Raw genomic sequence first — 13,355 nt, 5'->3', positions numbered from 1 at the left:
AGGACATGCCAGCAGCCCTGCACATCACCTTCTGCTGGCTGCTTCTACTCCAGCTGTGTGCTGCGGTGGCTGCTGCTAGTCGAAATGGCCGCACCAGAAAAACTTATCTTCAGGCACTTCTGTGAAATGCCTATTGTTGCTATCAGTACTGCACTGGTGAGGAAGCAGAGAATCTCATCTTCTGTAGGTCCCAGGAACTACTTCAGAAAATTTTCACAAAGCAATGACAAATTGACCTCCTATTTTTCCCCTTTGTTGCACTTTCACAGTACAGTGAGATATGCTGACTAAAAACAGAAGCTGGAGCAGGATATCTGCATTTGTACAATTAATGTGAGCATTATCAGGCAGTGAAGTGAGTCTTAACCTTGCTGAGGGCCTTGTCTACAACAGAGAAAAGTTCATCTTCCTAAATGGAATATCCTGTATTCAGACAATGCCAAGTATATGGCACAGATCACATGTGAAGTAACAAGCCAATTTCTGGGGTCTGACTCTTTAAGTGCCTACCTGCATTTATAAAGTAGCTTTAGAGAAAATGACAACCAGTTCTCCAGTGGGTGCATTTCAGAAAACTCCATGAAAACTAAAGGCTGAATAAGGGAACATAAGAATAGTTTTAAAACTAGAAAATATGGCACATAGAAGGGTGATTTGCCTTGAAGTTTCACAACTTGATCTAGGCCTACAACCCTGACAGGAGGTGATACTATCTTACAAAACACTAAAAAACATCAAAGAATGAAAGTTGAAATCTGCACCAAAGTTCCTAGTGCCTGCCTGAAGCATTATGTTCCCAGCACTTACTGAGCAAGATTCAAGTTTCCAAACGTGCCATTCCTTCTGAAAACCAAATGGCATTCAGGTCTGCTCTGAAAAGCTGAGGGCAGCGCAAGAGTCTTGGAAAACTGAGATCACAGGTCTCCCAATTTCTTGTAAGACCCCTTTGCTTCCACAGTCAGTATCAAAAAGATTTCTTCTATTGGGATGTAAGAAGAAACTTCTTTACTGCTAAACCCAAAGAGAACATGTATCTTACCCGTGGTATGTGGCCTGCATTAGTGCTGTCCAGCCATGAACATTATCCTGTTTGTCAATATCAGCATTTTTCTCAACAAGGAGCTGAACAAGGGGCAGCTGTCCAGTTACAGCCGCAATCATTAAGGGAGACGCACCGTCAACATTGGTAATATTGACCTGACTTGGGTCTTCATCAACAATCTCTTTAACCAGCTGAAAGTTTCCTGCAAAACAGTGATAAAACATAATCTACATGAGCAACAGAGAACTGCTTAGCCACTGAATTAATCTGTATTTTGATTTGCTGACATTGGTCTACATTTCGTGGAAATAAAAAAGAAAAATAAAGTACAAGAGCAACTGCAACACTAAAGCTAAATATTTGTACTGATTTGTCTTTTACTTAATCAGTACATCTTCCCAGGCTACATAAAATTGTGGTATACACGAGACACTGTTGTGCCTCATTTTCCCTACCTGTACGCTTACAATACAATCGCATTACAAGAATCATTTTCTGAAATGAACAACTAAGCTATAAAGGCTGTATAAACTGCAGTGCATCCCACATGTGAAGACACAAGTAGGGTATATTTCTATTAAATTGTCATAAGATCATGTCATGCAAGGAAAACTGATGATGCTGAGACACCATGATTTGTCCTTCAGCAGGATGAAGATCCCTGTTCCATTTCCACAGGCTGAAAACACAGAAAGCAGCAATTTTAGAATCAAAGAGAGTGGGTACAAAGGCACTCTGAAAGGTGGTGGACAGGCCATCCCTTGCCTTAAGCAGGTAGAACAATGACCTATGTCACACTAGCCCGTAAGTTCCTCTTACAAAGGTGGTTCACTGATTCTAAAAACCTCTATCGATACAATTCCACAACCTCCCAAGAAACCAATATATTCCAGTCCTCAATTTTCTTAAATTCAGACAGTTTGGAATTTTTTAACTCTGCCTCCAATACTTAAACTAAATCGCCAATACAAAACTTCCCTATTTCTTGCTCAAGACTACTGCATTATTCCTGTCATCTTTCTAGTTCTTTAAAAGTGAACCTAATGTTCACAGAAAGAGGCAGGTAGTCATTGAGTTCTTGTCTAGATTACAAAAAACAGTACAAAACACGCTACTGAACATATTTTAAACAGGGTGGTTTTATTTCTAAATCTTAACAAAAGTAGGAACAAGCACTATGTATGAAGTAGTCAGGGTTATCTTGAGTGCTTAAGCTCACCCATCTCACTTTTTTGATGGCATATGGCAGGCAAAAGTAGGGAAGTTAAGAGGAAAAAGAGATCTCTGTGACTGAGTATTTACCACCATAGTAACAGAGGCAAGAAAAAGCAAATCATCCACTGCCATGCAAATGGAAAAATTCTCACCTTTAAAAAAAACTTCAGATGGTAAACTGCTTCATGACATGGGCTGCCTTCAACTCAATCATAGGCATGAACATTTTCCTTGGAAAAACAGTCAGAATCCCAGAATCCCTGCAGGCACTTGAATGCACTCACTGAAACGAACACCCACCCATGCCACTCAACTAATTTACTGAAACAACAAAGATACAAAAGCACAGAACTACTTTTCTTATGTCTCAATTTAGTAAAAGACAGCAGGTAGCTTTTTTAACACAGAGCCGCATCACAGACTTTGTTAAATAGAAACTGTGGAACCTACAGAGACTCCAGAATTGACTTTGAACTCTGGCCTGGACACTTCTTAACCTAGTAAGCTGTTCTTTTCACAGTGCTGCCATCCATAGCCAAGTGTTTCAGAAAAAAACTAAAGGAGTGTGCTGACAAGTATTCATTTGGCTCTCCCCCTAAGCCTCCTTCCAGCCTAGCGCTAACGTTTATAAATCTCAAACTAAAAGTCACAGGGGTACAAGAAGAGCAGCTGAACTCTCTAAAATCTAACAGACGTGAGGCTTTCCTAGGAACAGGTTTTCGTGGCTTAAGTGTGAAGAGTTAACATTTAAGAGAGTGCTCCTGATACTGCTACCTATAACCTCTTTCTTCTCCATTATTACGTCTGCCCATTTCTAGTTCTGGTAGTCTGAAAAGCCATAAAGTTCCTGAGAAAGTGACTTACAATGGGTAACTGAAAAGCAACTGTGAAATTGTTGTACCAAACCCAGGATGAGATCTGAACACTAAGGCCAGGCTTGCCCACTTAGAACACACCTCTAACTTTTCAATAGGAATGCAGCCACAATAAAACTTGGAAGATAACTGTTGATTTAAAGATGCACTGCTGAAATCCTTTTGGACAGATGTTCAGAAAAAAATGGCATTTTCCTTCACAAAAATCACTCATTTACAAATAATAATAGTAATAATAAAAAAGATCTAAAAATCCAACAGAAACTCTGACAGTTACTAACTCAGAGCTCTCTTCAGGTTGCAGCTCCCTGTTGAAAGCAAGGTGAACCATAACCATATTAAAGGCTTCATGATTATGTTACAGTCAGGAGTGGGTACACGGACAAAAAAGTTGGAATGTGAGGCAGCTGTGCTCAACTCTAAAGCTTACTTATTCTGTATGCATGTATCACAGTCAGGAGGGGGAGAGTCAACTTTCAGTGCACTATGATCAGATTTTCTGTGCCACGGACATAGAAAGCACAGCACCAGTAAGCATTATTAGGCTCACTGCATGTGCAAGGATGTACTACCAATGTTTCCTCACTGTCTGGAGCATCTCAGTCCCAAGTAAGGGCAGACTCACTGGATAAGAGACCCCCCCCTTAGGTCTCATGGGGCACATCTCATGGCTTCACTGGACATAAGATTTAATCTCACATGGGAATGACATCTTCCAATATTTGGAAAAAAAAAATATCCATCAGGAACTTTACTACCGAGTGACTATTTTTTTTTCTGACTGCTTATATAATAATACTGCTGGCAATAGGCTAAACGTGCTATCATGCTATCAAATAGCTGAAAACATTTAAATGGCAAAATGCCAACTGTAAGAGCAAGAATCAGATAAGATTCAAATACTGAATCTCTCTAGCCTGTCAAAGAGATTGCAAACAGTGCAGAGTTTTCTGACCTGCAACAGTACCCGGAATCTCAGCGGGAAGTGAATAGTCTTGTTTCCCATGCCAAAGCCATCAGATAGGAAGCCTCAGGCCAAACCCTTCCCTTCAGCACTTTTTTCTATGCTGGAAGATCCAGGAAAAGAGGTAACCAGAAAGCAGCTTGCCATCCACTGGGGTGCAACCCATCAGAACCCAAACCAAATTTAAGTCAACAGGATGGCACTGGCTCTTTCCGTTTGCCACAGAACGGTTTCACCAGTTGTGTGCTCATGAAAGCCACTCTTGCTCATGAGAGAACAGGCAAAATCTGAAACACTCTTTCCTTGAAAGAACTTTAAAGAGCAAATACAATGCTCATATTTTTTGCACCAATTAGCAATTTTGTTTTCACACTTCAAGTTTATGAGGAAGGACAAAAACATCGTATTAAAGGTAGCATGGTCTTAGAATAACTGGAACTACTGTAACACACCATTTTGGCATGAAGAGCACAACCAGGAGTTCATAAAGATTTTCTCATATTGGAACGTGAAGAAATAAACACATTTTTTAAATTAAAAGAAAAATAAGAAAATACCCAAAGCCACATGTAAAAACAGAACATGTCTTGGTTTCCCATGCTAGCAAACAAACATGCTCTGAAATTACAAGAACCAGAAGTGGTGAAAAAATCCTGTAAGTACTTACCTAATTTCAAAGCATGAAAGACATCAGGTTGCCTCTTTTCTGTATCTGGAAGAAATATAAATATTTCTACTAGCAATCATTAAAAAAATCAAAAATTTCTAGTAAAATTTTTATAGCAAAAACTATTTTAAAATTTACATAAAGATACCATAAAACATATGTTTAGACATACATTTAATAAGAACAAAGAAAACACTGATAACTTTTTTATTTTCTTTGGGAAGAATGACTCACCTGTATGGTTCTCTGTGCAGAGCTAATGCTACAAACTATAATAAAGCACCAGTACAGGCTTTTGCCTTTCAACTTCCATTCTCTATCAGGAAATTTTCCAGTATTTGGAAACTTCTGTGTTTCCTTCCTGGAAGACTAAAATATCAATTAAAGAAACACAGTATGGTTCTGTGGTCTGGTGTAATCCTCCACACAACAGCCAACAGTCAAATAGCACAGGATTATTTTGAAAAGTGACTCAAAAGGAGTTTTACAAACTGTGCCATTTTTATTTCCTCTTGAATATTGCCAGGTTAATTTGTGAAGGTCACAAAATAATAGTGATGATTTAACTACACAGCTTGCTATTTGTGCATTAATCCTTCAGCTCCCAGATCACCATCCCCATAATAAAAACTGTAATTATTAGAAATTTTAATATTTTCAGTGAAGGATCATTCCTTTGACATGCCTTCAAAGAACTTTGAAACTGCTGACACTAGGTAAGATGAGGAAAAAATAGTGACATATTTTGCACCTTCCACTCAAGCCTGAAAAATATATCCTCGTCCATCTTCCAAAGCATTACTGACACTACAGAATCAATCAGGTAAAAAGATTTTAAGGAAGGCAAGGAGGTGTTGAGATTTCCTGAGCCAAATTCTGCTGGTTTTATAATACAGAAAAATTAATGTTCATAGCTGGACTCCAAAGGAAGCAATTTGAAAATGCTGAACAAAAGCAACTGATGGAAAGTCCAAAAAGCCATGAGAAACTCTTATTTTAACAGCAGGAAGGAGAGCGGTGGGTCCTACATTTTCTCCTGGTTCAGAAACTGCTCTTATAGAAGGAACTGTGCATTAGCTCACCACTGGAAAACAGATTTCAGAAGATTAGTTTAGGAAAGGACCAGATGCCATACTTGGCATGTGAAAAGCCTGGAAGAGAGACAGCCTCAGGGAGCAGGAGACCACAGGGAGATGCCAGAAGGAAGGACTGCTGTCCAGGTAAGCCGAAGTAAAGACACGGACAGAACACCAGCAACACCCAGGCCATTTCGGGTAGTTCTGAATTTGCTACTGAAAACAGCCCTGAGAAGAGAGTTGTCTTCTTTTGGGAGGCAATTCACCCTATCTATGGCAACCAATCAGAAGACAAGTTCCTTTTCTGCTGCCTTCCGTATCAGAGAAAGGATCTTTTTTCTTCCCAGGATATACAAGACTCCAAGAGGAGTTTTAAGCCATTGTCAAAAACCAACGCAGAAATTTGTGTGGAACGTTAACATTTTTATGCCCCTCTCTGCCCCACTTAGTTAGTACCCTTCTGCTGATGGAAACTCCTGCTCAGCAGAGGTGACAGGAATACTCATCTGCTTTAAAGCAAGTCCACTCTCCCAACTTAAACAGACTTCTCCAATACTCTCAGTCGTACGACTACAGAAGACTTCCAAGACTCATCAGGCCAACTTTGCCTGCACATACGTTCTGTATGTGCAAACGCACAGGCAAGGTATAAAGCGCTGCACTAGTGAATCCCACAGATGTCTGATTCACGATGGCTATTCCTCAGAGAGTGGTCATGAGCAAACGTGTACAGTCAGCCGGTTCGGTCTGATAGCATGGCTTAACCTATGAGTCAACATCTGACTAAGTTAACACCTTCTCTGAAGCAGAAACAAACATCAGATTTTTGTCCTTGCTTCTTAAAGTACAAGGGAAGCTTGACCTGCAGGAATGACACCAAATACAAATAAAAATTAACAATTTTGGGGATTGCAGACATGTCTACACGGCAGTGTAATACAGACATAATTAGGTAAGATTTAAATAAGCCTATTTGCGTATCACAAGTGGCAGAGAGCTTAGAGTGGACTATTGTCCATTCAAACGTCCAACACAATGACCAAACCAAACTGTCTGATTTCATGAACAGATTTAATGCATTTCTGTTAGCATAAACAAACTTCCAAAGAAGAAAGAGAAGCAAATCCACAATACTTTAACAGAACTAACATAAGACATTAATAACAATATTTTATAGAACCAGCTAGAAAGGAAAGCTAATTTGGAAAGGTATCTGGGAGAGATATCCACAGTACACAAAAGATTTTTTAAAACTAAATTCATTAACATTTCAAACTGACAGGTGACAGCAAATAGGTTTACCCTTTATCTTCAATAAAACCAAAAATCCTGGGAAAGTACATACAAAAAACTGTCAACAGAATACAAATTTGCTTAGTAATTAAAAGAACTTGGAAAATTACTGGTAAAGACATACAATATACTATTCTGTCCTTTTGGTTGTGTGTATGATACTGGACATACTGGTTAAGACTGAAGGAAAAATGTTGTCTTCTAAGTTTGCTCACACCTTGCTAAGCTTTCAGATCTCCTAGAATAAGACATTACCTCTCTGTACAAAATCTTCAATTTCTTATATCCTTCCACCCTCATGGCTAAAGCTACATGACCACCACACATTCTTTAAGTACAGGGTCACTAAATGTTTCTTTATCAATTCTCTTGTCCCATTCAGTGCACATAACGAATGCATTACAGAGCAAAAGTAAAAACCATAAAAGCAGCATTTAACTTCATTTTGAGAATTGCATTGAAATAATGTTAATTTAATGTAGTTTTGTACATACACGAGCAGTCTGCGTGCCTATTTGTGCGTGTGCACAAAGAAACAGGCATATTCCCATTTGAAGGGAGGAGGTTGCTTATAAATTTTATGGAGTCCTGAAGTTAACTAAGTATTCCCCTCTCCTGCAAGGAAGAGAAAAGTAGGGGACATGCTGACTTGTTATTCATCCACATTAATACCTGGTTTTCTTAGAATATAGTCCATTACCAAAGGACTTTGAGGAGGTTTCATATATTCAGAGAGTGGTAGAAGAAACTGTTAGGTTAACCTCATTTGGTTTTCTGCATGTCACAGGCCTTGTATGTGATACCCAGTGGAGACAATCCAACGATGGGTTTTAGAAAGGCATTTAACCTTGAATGCAACTATGAGACTGCACACCTCTACTAAGTCACTCCAAGTCTAAGCTTCACCACAAAACATAGTGTCTTACTATCCATTCAAATTCTTCTAACTTCAAACTCACGGGTCTTTTTCTTTGGCTGCCATATAAAAAGGTCCTCCAATATTGGACGTCCTGTCCTTAATGTGGACACTTCAGTAATCATGCCTCTTAACCACCTCCTCATGAAACTAGACAGATTGAACTTCTTCAGTCTCCCCTTACAATACAGGTTTTCTAGATTTTCTATCTTTTAGGTTTTCTTTGAGTCTGTGATAGTCTTTCTTTGATATCCTACTCTGTTTTTTATGTCCCTTTTTTAGTGCCATTTCAAGTAGGCCTTTGTAATTTTCTTCCCTAAATGACCACCTGGATCATGTGTTTTAAAAGTAAAAAACATTGAAAACATTTTAAAATGTTTCACATTATTTTTACTGCAGGACAGGAATCTCGTCATGCTAACGTGGAGGTAATCTGCTGAAGTTGGGCATTCCTCCCTCACCCGAGGTAGGTGTACCTACTCCAACATTTTCAAAAGAGTCTAGTTGCATATCATAAAGAACATCATGTACACATAAAATAACCCCTTCAATTTCTAAATATACAAACAAAACTTCATGAAAGCGAAACAAAAAACGCTCCTTACCTGCCTGGGGTCTGATTGTTGTGAGGGATTCCAGGTAGTCCTTCATGTCTTTGTGTTTGAAGCCAACAGAGATTTCAAAAGGTGTTTTATGTAGTACATTCAGGTGATCAGGATTGGCACCCTTCTCCATGAGCTGCTGTGCCAAGCTCACCTTTCCACTAACAGCTGCCAGCATTAAAGGACTCCAGCCCATAGTCTTCACAGTGTAATTACAATCAGCTCCCCAGTCTAATAGCAGATGTACCACTGCCTCATGTCCATGCTGAGCAGCTGCCATTAGCGGAGTGATATCGGGAAGGTCATCTCTGCTGCTGTTAAGTACACTTGTGCTAAAATGGTCATAATTGTCTACAAAAGCTCCAGATTCCAGCAACAATTTCACCATGCTGACGTGGCCACCTCTGGAGGCCATTGTGAGGACACTGGCTCCTAACTTATTCTGTGCGTTGAGATCAGCACCATTCTCCAGCAAGATGTGAGCCACGCTTAGATGTCCAAATCTTAAGAGAAAGAGATAAGGAGGAGAATTAACACCTTGGATGGCAGAGGCTTCTCAAAGAAAAGCGACATACTCTGAACACAGAAAACTTTGTTACCAAATTGGCTTATTGACTAATATACTATGTGGGATCATGCATGCACTGAAAAAGTAGAATAAAAACTTCAAAGAGTCAAAGCTAAAGAAAAAAAAAAAAAAAGACCGTTCTATAAACTTGATAGCCAGGCTTTTGTATTTGCATCATCCCTTGCTTTCCAGTTGTGAACCATCAACGAACCCCCACAATGGAAGAAGGCTCAGAGAAGACAGGCATGTGCCCATGAAGCTCAAAGAACACAGCCAGTGGCCACAGCTGTTGTAAAGCTGAACTTCTTTCAACACAAAGGGGTCCAGAGGGTGGCCTTTGTTTTAAAGAAACAGCTCTATCAGCAGAGTGGGACAACTGGCTGTGTGAAAGGCCTTTCCTAAAACAATCACAGAAAGTATTACCCTCCTGAGTCAGCCAGACTGTGTTAAGCCCAACACAGAGCACCAAAACTGAGCAACCAATGAAACCAATTTTGAAAAGAGGAAGGGGCTTGAGCTGGCTTCCAGCCACATATTCCTTCCTGACAACTGGGGACACCCAGCATCATGATGGTGAGCGTACAGGGACTGGTAATGGGCATGCCATTTGTCCTGTGGTTCAACTCTGTGTTGCAGTTGCTACGTGAGGCTTGTGTTATGACTTCAGGATATAGCTGGATCACTAGGCTAAATGAAAATCCTGTGTAACATCAGATATCTTCCAATAAGGAAACTTAGTATTAAAGCATTAAACCCTTGACACCAGTTTTACCAGTGACCCAGCTTTGATACCACTTGACTACCAGAAGTTTGTCAGTGAGTAAAAGACAATCATGCAAGCCATAAACCCAACCATCTAGCTAACCGTGAAATAATGGAAACCCTTTACTGCTCCTCAGCTGAGGAATCCCATATCTTAATAAACATAATACACTGACAAGATGTGTACTTTGTGCTCTTGTTGCAGATATCATGCATTACTACATGTTTGTGCAGTGTTTAACACAATCAAACTTTGATCCTCAAAGCAGCCTTTGTATACTGCAGCAAAGCAAATGTTAGTTGAGGAAATCCGAAAGAATGCTACTAACTGCTAACAGGAGACCAGAACTCCCTAGTTTCATTTCAGAAAGTACATAGCTGCAGAAGTAAGCCTGAGGGGCCTGTCTAATCCCTAGGTCTATCCTGGTAGCCTTCACTGCATCACCTCAGTAGAGCCTGCAACCCTGTACATGTGATTAATTTAATGCATATATGCTATCTCCTGTCCAATTTCAACAGGGCTAACCACAGCCAGAAAATTAAACATGTACATAGTTCAAAACCTACGTTTGTACAAACACTACGTTTCCTTTTTGGTTATCCATTAAAAAGAAGAAAGAAACACGCTCTCCCACTTTATGCCTTCTCCACAGGTTTCAATGATACCTACTTTTCAAATGGCAGCAAGTCATTTCTTTAAAACAGTGAAATGGTTATTCTGATTTGAGTTTATTGTTCTTAGAGAATAAGAGTACGGTTTTCATTAAGGGGAAAAAAAAAAATCCAGGAATGTTCCTGCAACTTTTTTCCTTTTCTTTTTTTTTAACCTTCATAAAATAACAAAATTGTTGAACCTTGTCTTCCTCGTTCTTACTGGGAAACCAGCTGTGTGACTCATTCTTTAGGAACTTTCTATGGGCTTTAACTGAAAAGAGAAATGAAACAGACTCTTTTCTTCCAAGTACTTTAATGTTATGAAAAAAAAAAAAAACCACCAAAAAACATTTCTCCTCTCAATTAAGCAATCCATTATTATAGAAAGCACTACCCTCCAACCTTGCAAAACACATCTGTAAACCCAAAGGGTACTTGTATATATAAACACAAACACCAGCATTAGCAATACAGGGACCTCCCACAACCCAGCGGTGGGTTACATGAGGCATGGCGTCACTGATGCGGAAAACAATCCAGTTTTGTCATTAAAACCCTCAGCAATGATTTTCCATAATTCTCCAGTGAGCTGCTTAGGAAAATATGGAAAAGCCAAGTGAAATTAATTATTTCTGTTTGCTTCAGTATGTTTTATGTCAGAGGTGAGTTCTCAACAGGTAGGTAAGACACACACATACCAAAAAAAAAACCAACAACCCAAACCCATGAAGTAAGGGTGTATACATATCTTATTTCCACAGATGGAAAGATGGGCGCAGCATTTTCACATTCAGGTCACCTCTGACTGCGATTCTGCCCTGGCTTTACCCAAAAACCCAGCACGCACAGCTTCAATCACCACATCCTTCCCACTGAAAGGGAAAACCTAACACCCCAGCGTAACGCTTACCCAAATTTAAAACCCAACAACCCCTCCTCACCCACCCCCGGGGAAGGCAACAGGTGACCCCTCGGATCCCCACCCCGCTCTACCAGCGACGAGCAACCGCGGCCTACAACATGGCACCTTCCCCGCCCGCCCTCACGCACGCTAACCCGCCTTGAGCCCCCGCGGCGCTCCCAGGCGCCCTCCCCCGGCCTGGGGAGCGGGATTTTGAGGGCGAAGGGGCCGAGCGCCGGCGGCAGCGGCGGGGCGGAGAAGGGAGGGCCGCCGAGGCCCTCCCTTCCCCGCCCCGCCGCTGCCGCCGGCGCGGTAACCGCCCTGCCGTTGACTAGGCCGGTGCCCCGCGGCGAGGCGAGATGGCGTCCGGAGACGCCCCCCTTCTCCCTGATCCCTCCCCTACCTGGCCGCCTGCATGAGGGGGCTCCATCCGTAGTGATTCCTGCTCTGTACCGAGGCCCCCTTCCGCAGCAGGAACCGGACCAGCTGCTCGTGGCCCCCCGCCGCGGCGAACTGTAGCCCGGTGTTGCCGGCCTCGTCGGTGCAGTCCACGGGCACGGCGGGAGCCGGCGAGGCGGACGCTTCGCCGCCCCGGGGCTCCGTCGCCGCTGCCTCTTCGGTCCCGCAGGAGGAGGGGGCCGCCGGGTCGCCACCGCCGGGCAGCCCCAAGAGGCGCCGGGCCGTCTCGCAGTCGCCCTGCTCGCAGGCGCGGAGGAAGAGCTGGACCTGGGGGGGCACCCCGCACTCCCCCATGGGCAGCGCCGGCGAGCCCCGAGCAGCTCGGCCGCCCGCGACCGCCCCCCCGCCGCCGGCGGCTCGGCGGCCGCTGGGAAGGCAGCGGGGAGGAGGGGACTCCGCCGGCGGGAGGAGGCCGGCCGAGGGCGGCCGCAGCGCCCCGGCCGCTCTCGCCAGGCGGGGAGGGGCAGCCGGGAGCGCTCCTCCGAGACGGGAACGGGCTTCCCCGCCCGGCCCGGGGGCCTCGGCGCCTCTCCCCGCCAGGTCGCCCTGCCCTGGCCCTGCCCCGGCGGTGTCACCCCTCCTGGCCCCAGCCAGCGCCTGGGTCACCGCGGCTCCTGCCCCTTCCCCAGGTGTTTCCTGGCATCCACTCGCATCTGGGCTGCAGCCGTTTTCCACGCCGTGTGCCTGCTACCGTTACTGGATCCCATACAAAGAAGCGTCTCTGCATTAGGTGCTTTTCTGCGTGGGGTCACGGCAGCAAGCCTTCGCTCCGGGGCTTACTCGCGCTCACCCGACAATCCCTTTATCCTGCTTTCTAATATGACTTCTACAGCCTGGTGTGGTCTCTCTCTGCCAGCCCCACTCCGCTTAGTTCAGCCTTCACTTGCACCTTCCTACTTTGTTTTCCCTTTTTAGCTCAAAACCAGTCCCTTCACTGAAATTCAAGATTCACAGTTATTAGTCAAAAAACAAATTTCCCAACCCCTGATAACCAATCAGTTAGGCTTATGGTTTAAAGAGTTTGGGCATAAAATTGTGATTTCTTGTGGCATTTCTAAGTATCTTCTCTCTAGCTTGAGCCTCCCTTGTAACCTGAAATCTTTTCCAGGTTAGACTGATTTACGAAGAAAAAAAATAAATAAAGCACTGATGAAATAACTCTGGGGCTCCAGTTGACCAGTCACTGAAGGATAGTATCATGTCCTAGAGGTTTGGGCAGTTCATTCTTTATTACAATCAGTGACTTCAATATCAGAACATGGCACTTACTACAGTGGTGGAGGGTTTGGGGATGAGAGGACTAGAAGAGGTTTATGGGGAGTGTAGTGAAACCACCAAATGACACTAAAATGAAGCCATCC

At 42.9% G+C, this 13,355-nt stretch overlaps 1 protein-coding gene across 8 annotated transcripts in view; it reads right to left on the bottom strand.

Moving 5' to 3' along the window:
- The window catches only part of ANKS6 (ankyrin repeat and sterile alpha motif domain containing 6), a 50,836-nt gene extending 38,483 nt beyond the window's left edge, over positions 1-12,353 (bottom strand). For all 8 annotated transcript variants that reach the window (XM_074824147.1, XM_074824155.1, XM_074824166.1 and 5 more), the window contains exons 1-4: positions 11,939-12,353; positions 8,654-9,153; positions 4,764-4,808; positions 1,040-1,244 (exon numbers count right to left, since the gene is read on the bottom strand). In XM_074824147.1, the coding sequence (XP_074680248.1) occupies positions 1,040-1,244; positions 4,764-4,808; positions 8,654-9,153; positions 11,939-12,288 (1,100 nt within the window). In that variant the 5' untranslated portion in view covers positions 12,289-12,353. The remainder of the gene's footprint in view (positions 1-1,039; positions 1,245-4,763; positions 4,809-8,653; positions 9,154-11,938) is intronic.
- Positions 12,354-13,355: the final 1,002 nt, after the last annotated feature.

This window comes from Strix aluco, chromosome 1 (assembly GCF_031877795.1).
Source record: "Strix aluco isolate bStrAlu1 chromosome 1, bStrAlu1.hap1, whole genome shotgun sequence".
NCBI lineage: Eukaryota > Metazoa > Chordata > Aves > Strigiformes > Strigidae > Strix > Strix aluco.
This window is presented reverse-complemented; position numbering and strand designations above follow the sequence as displayed.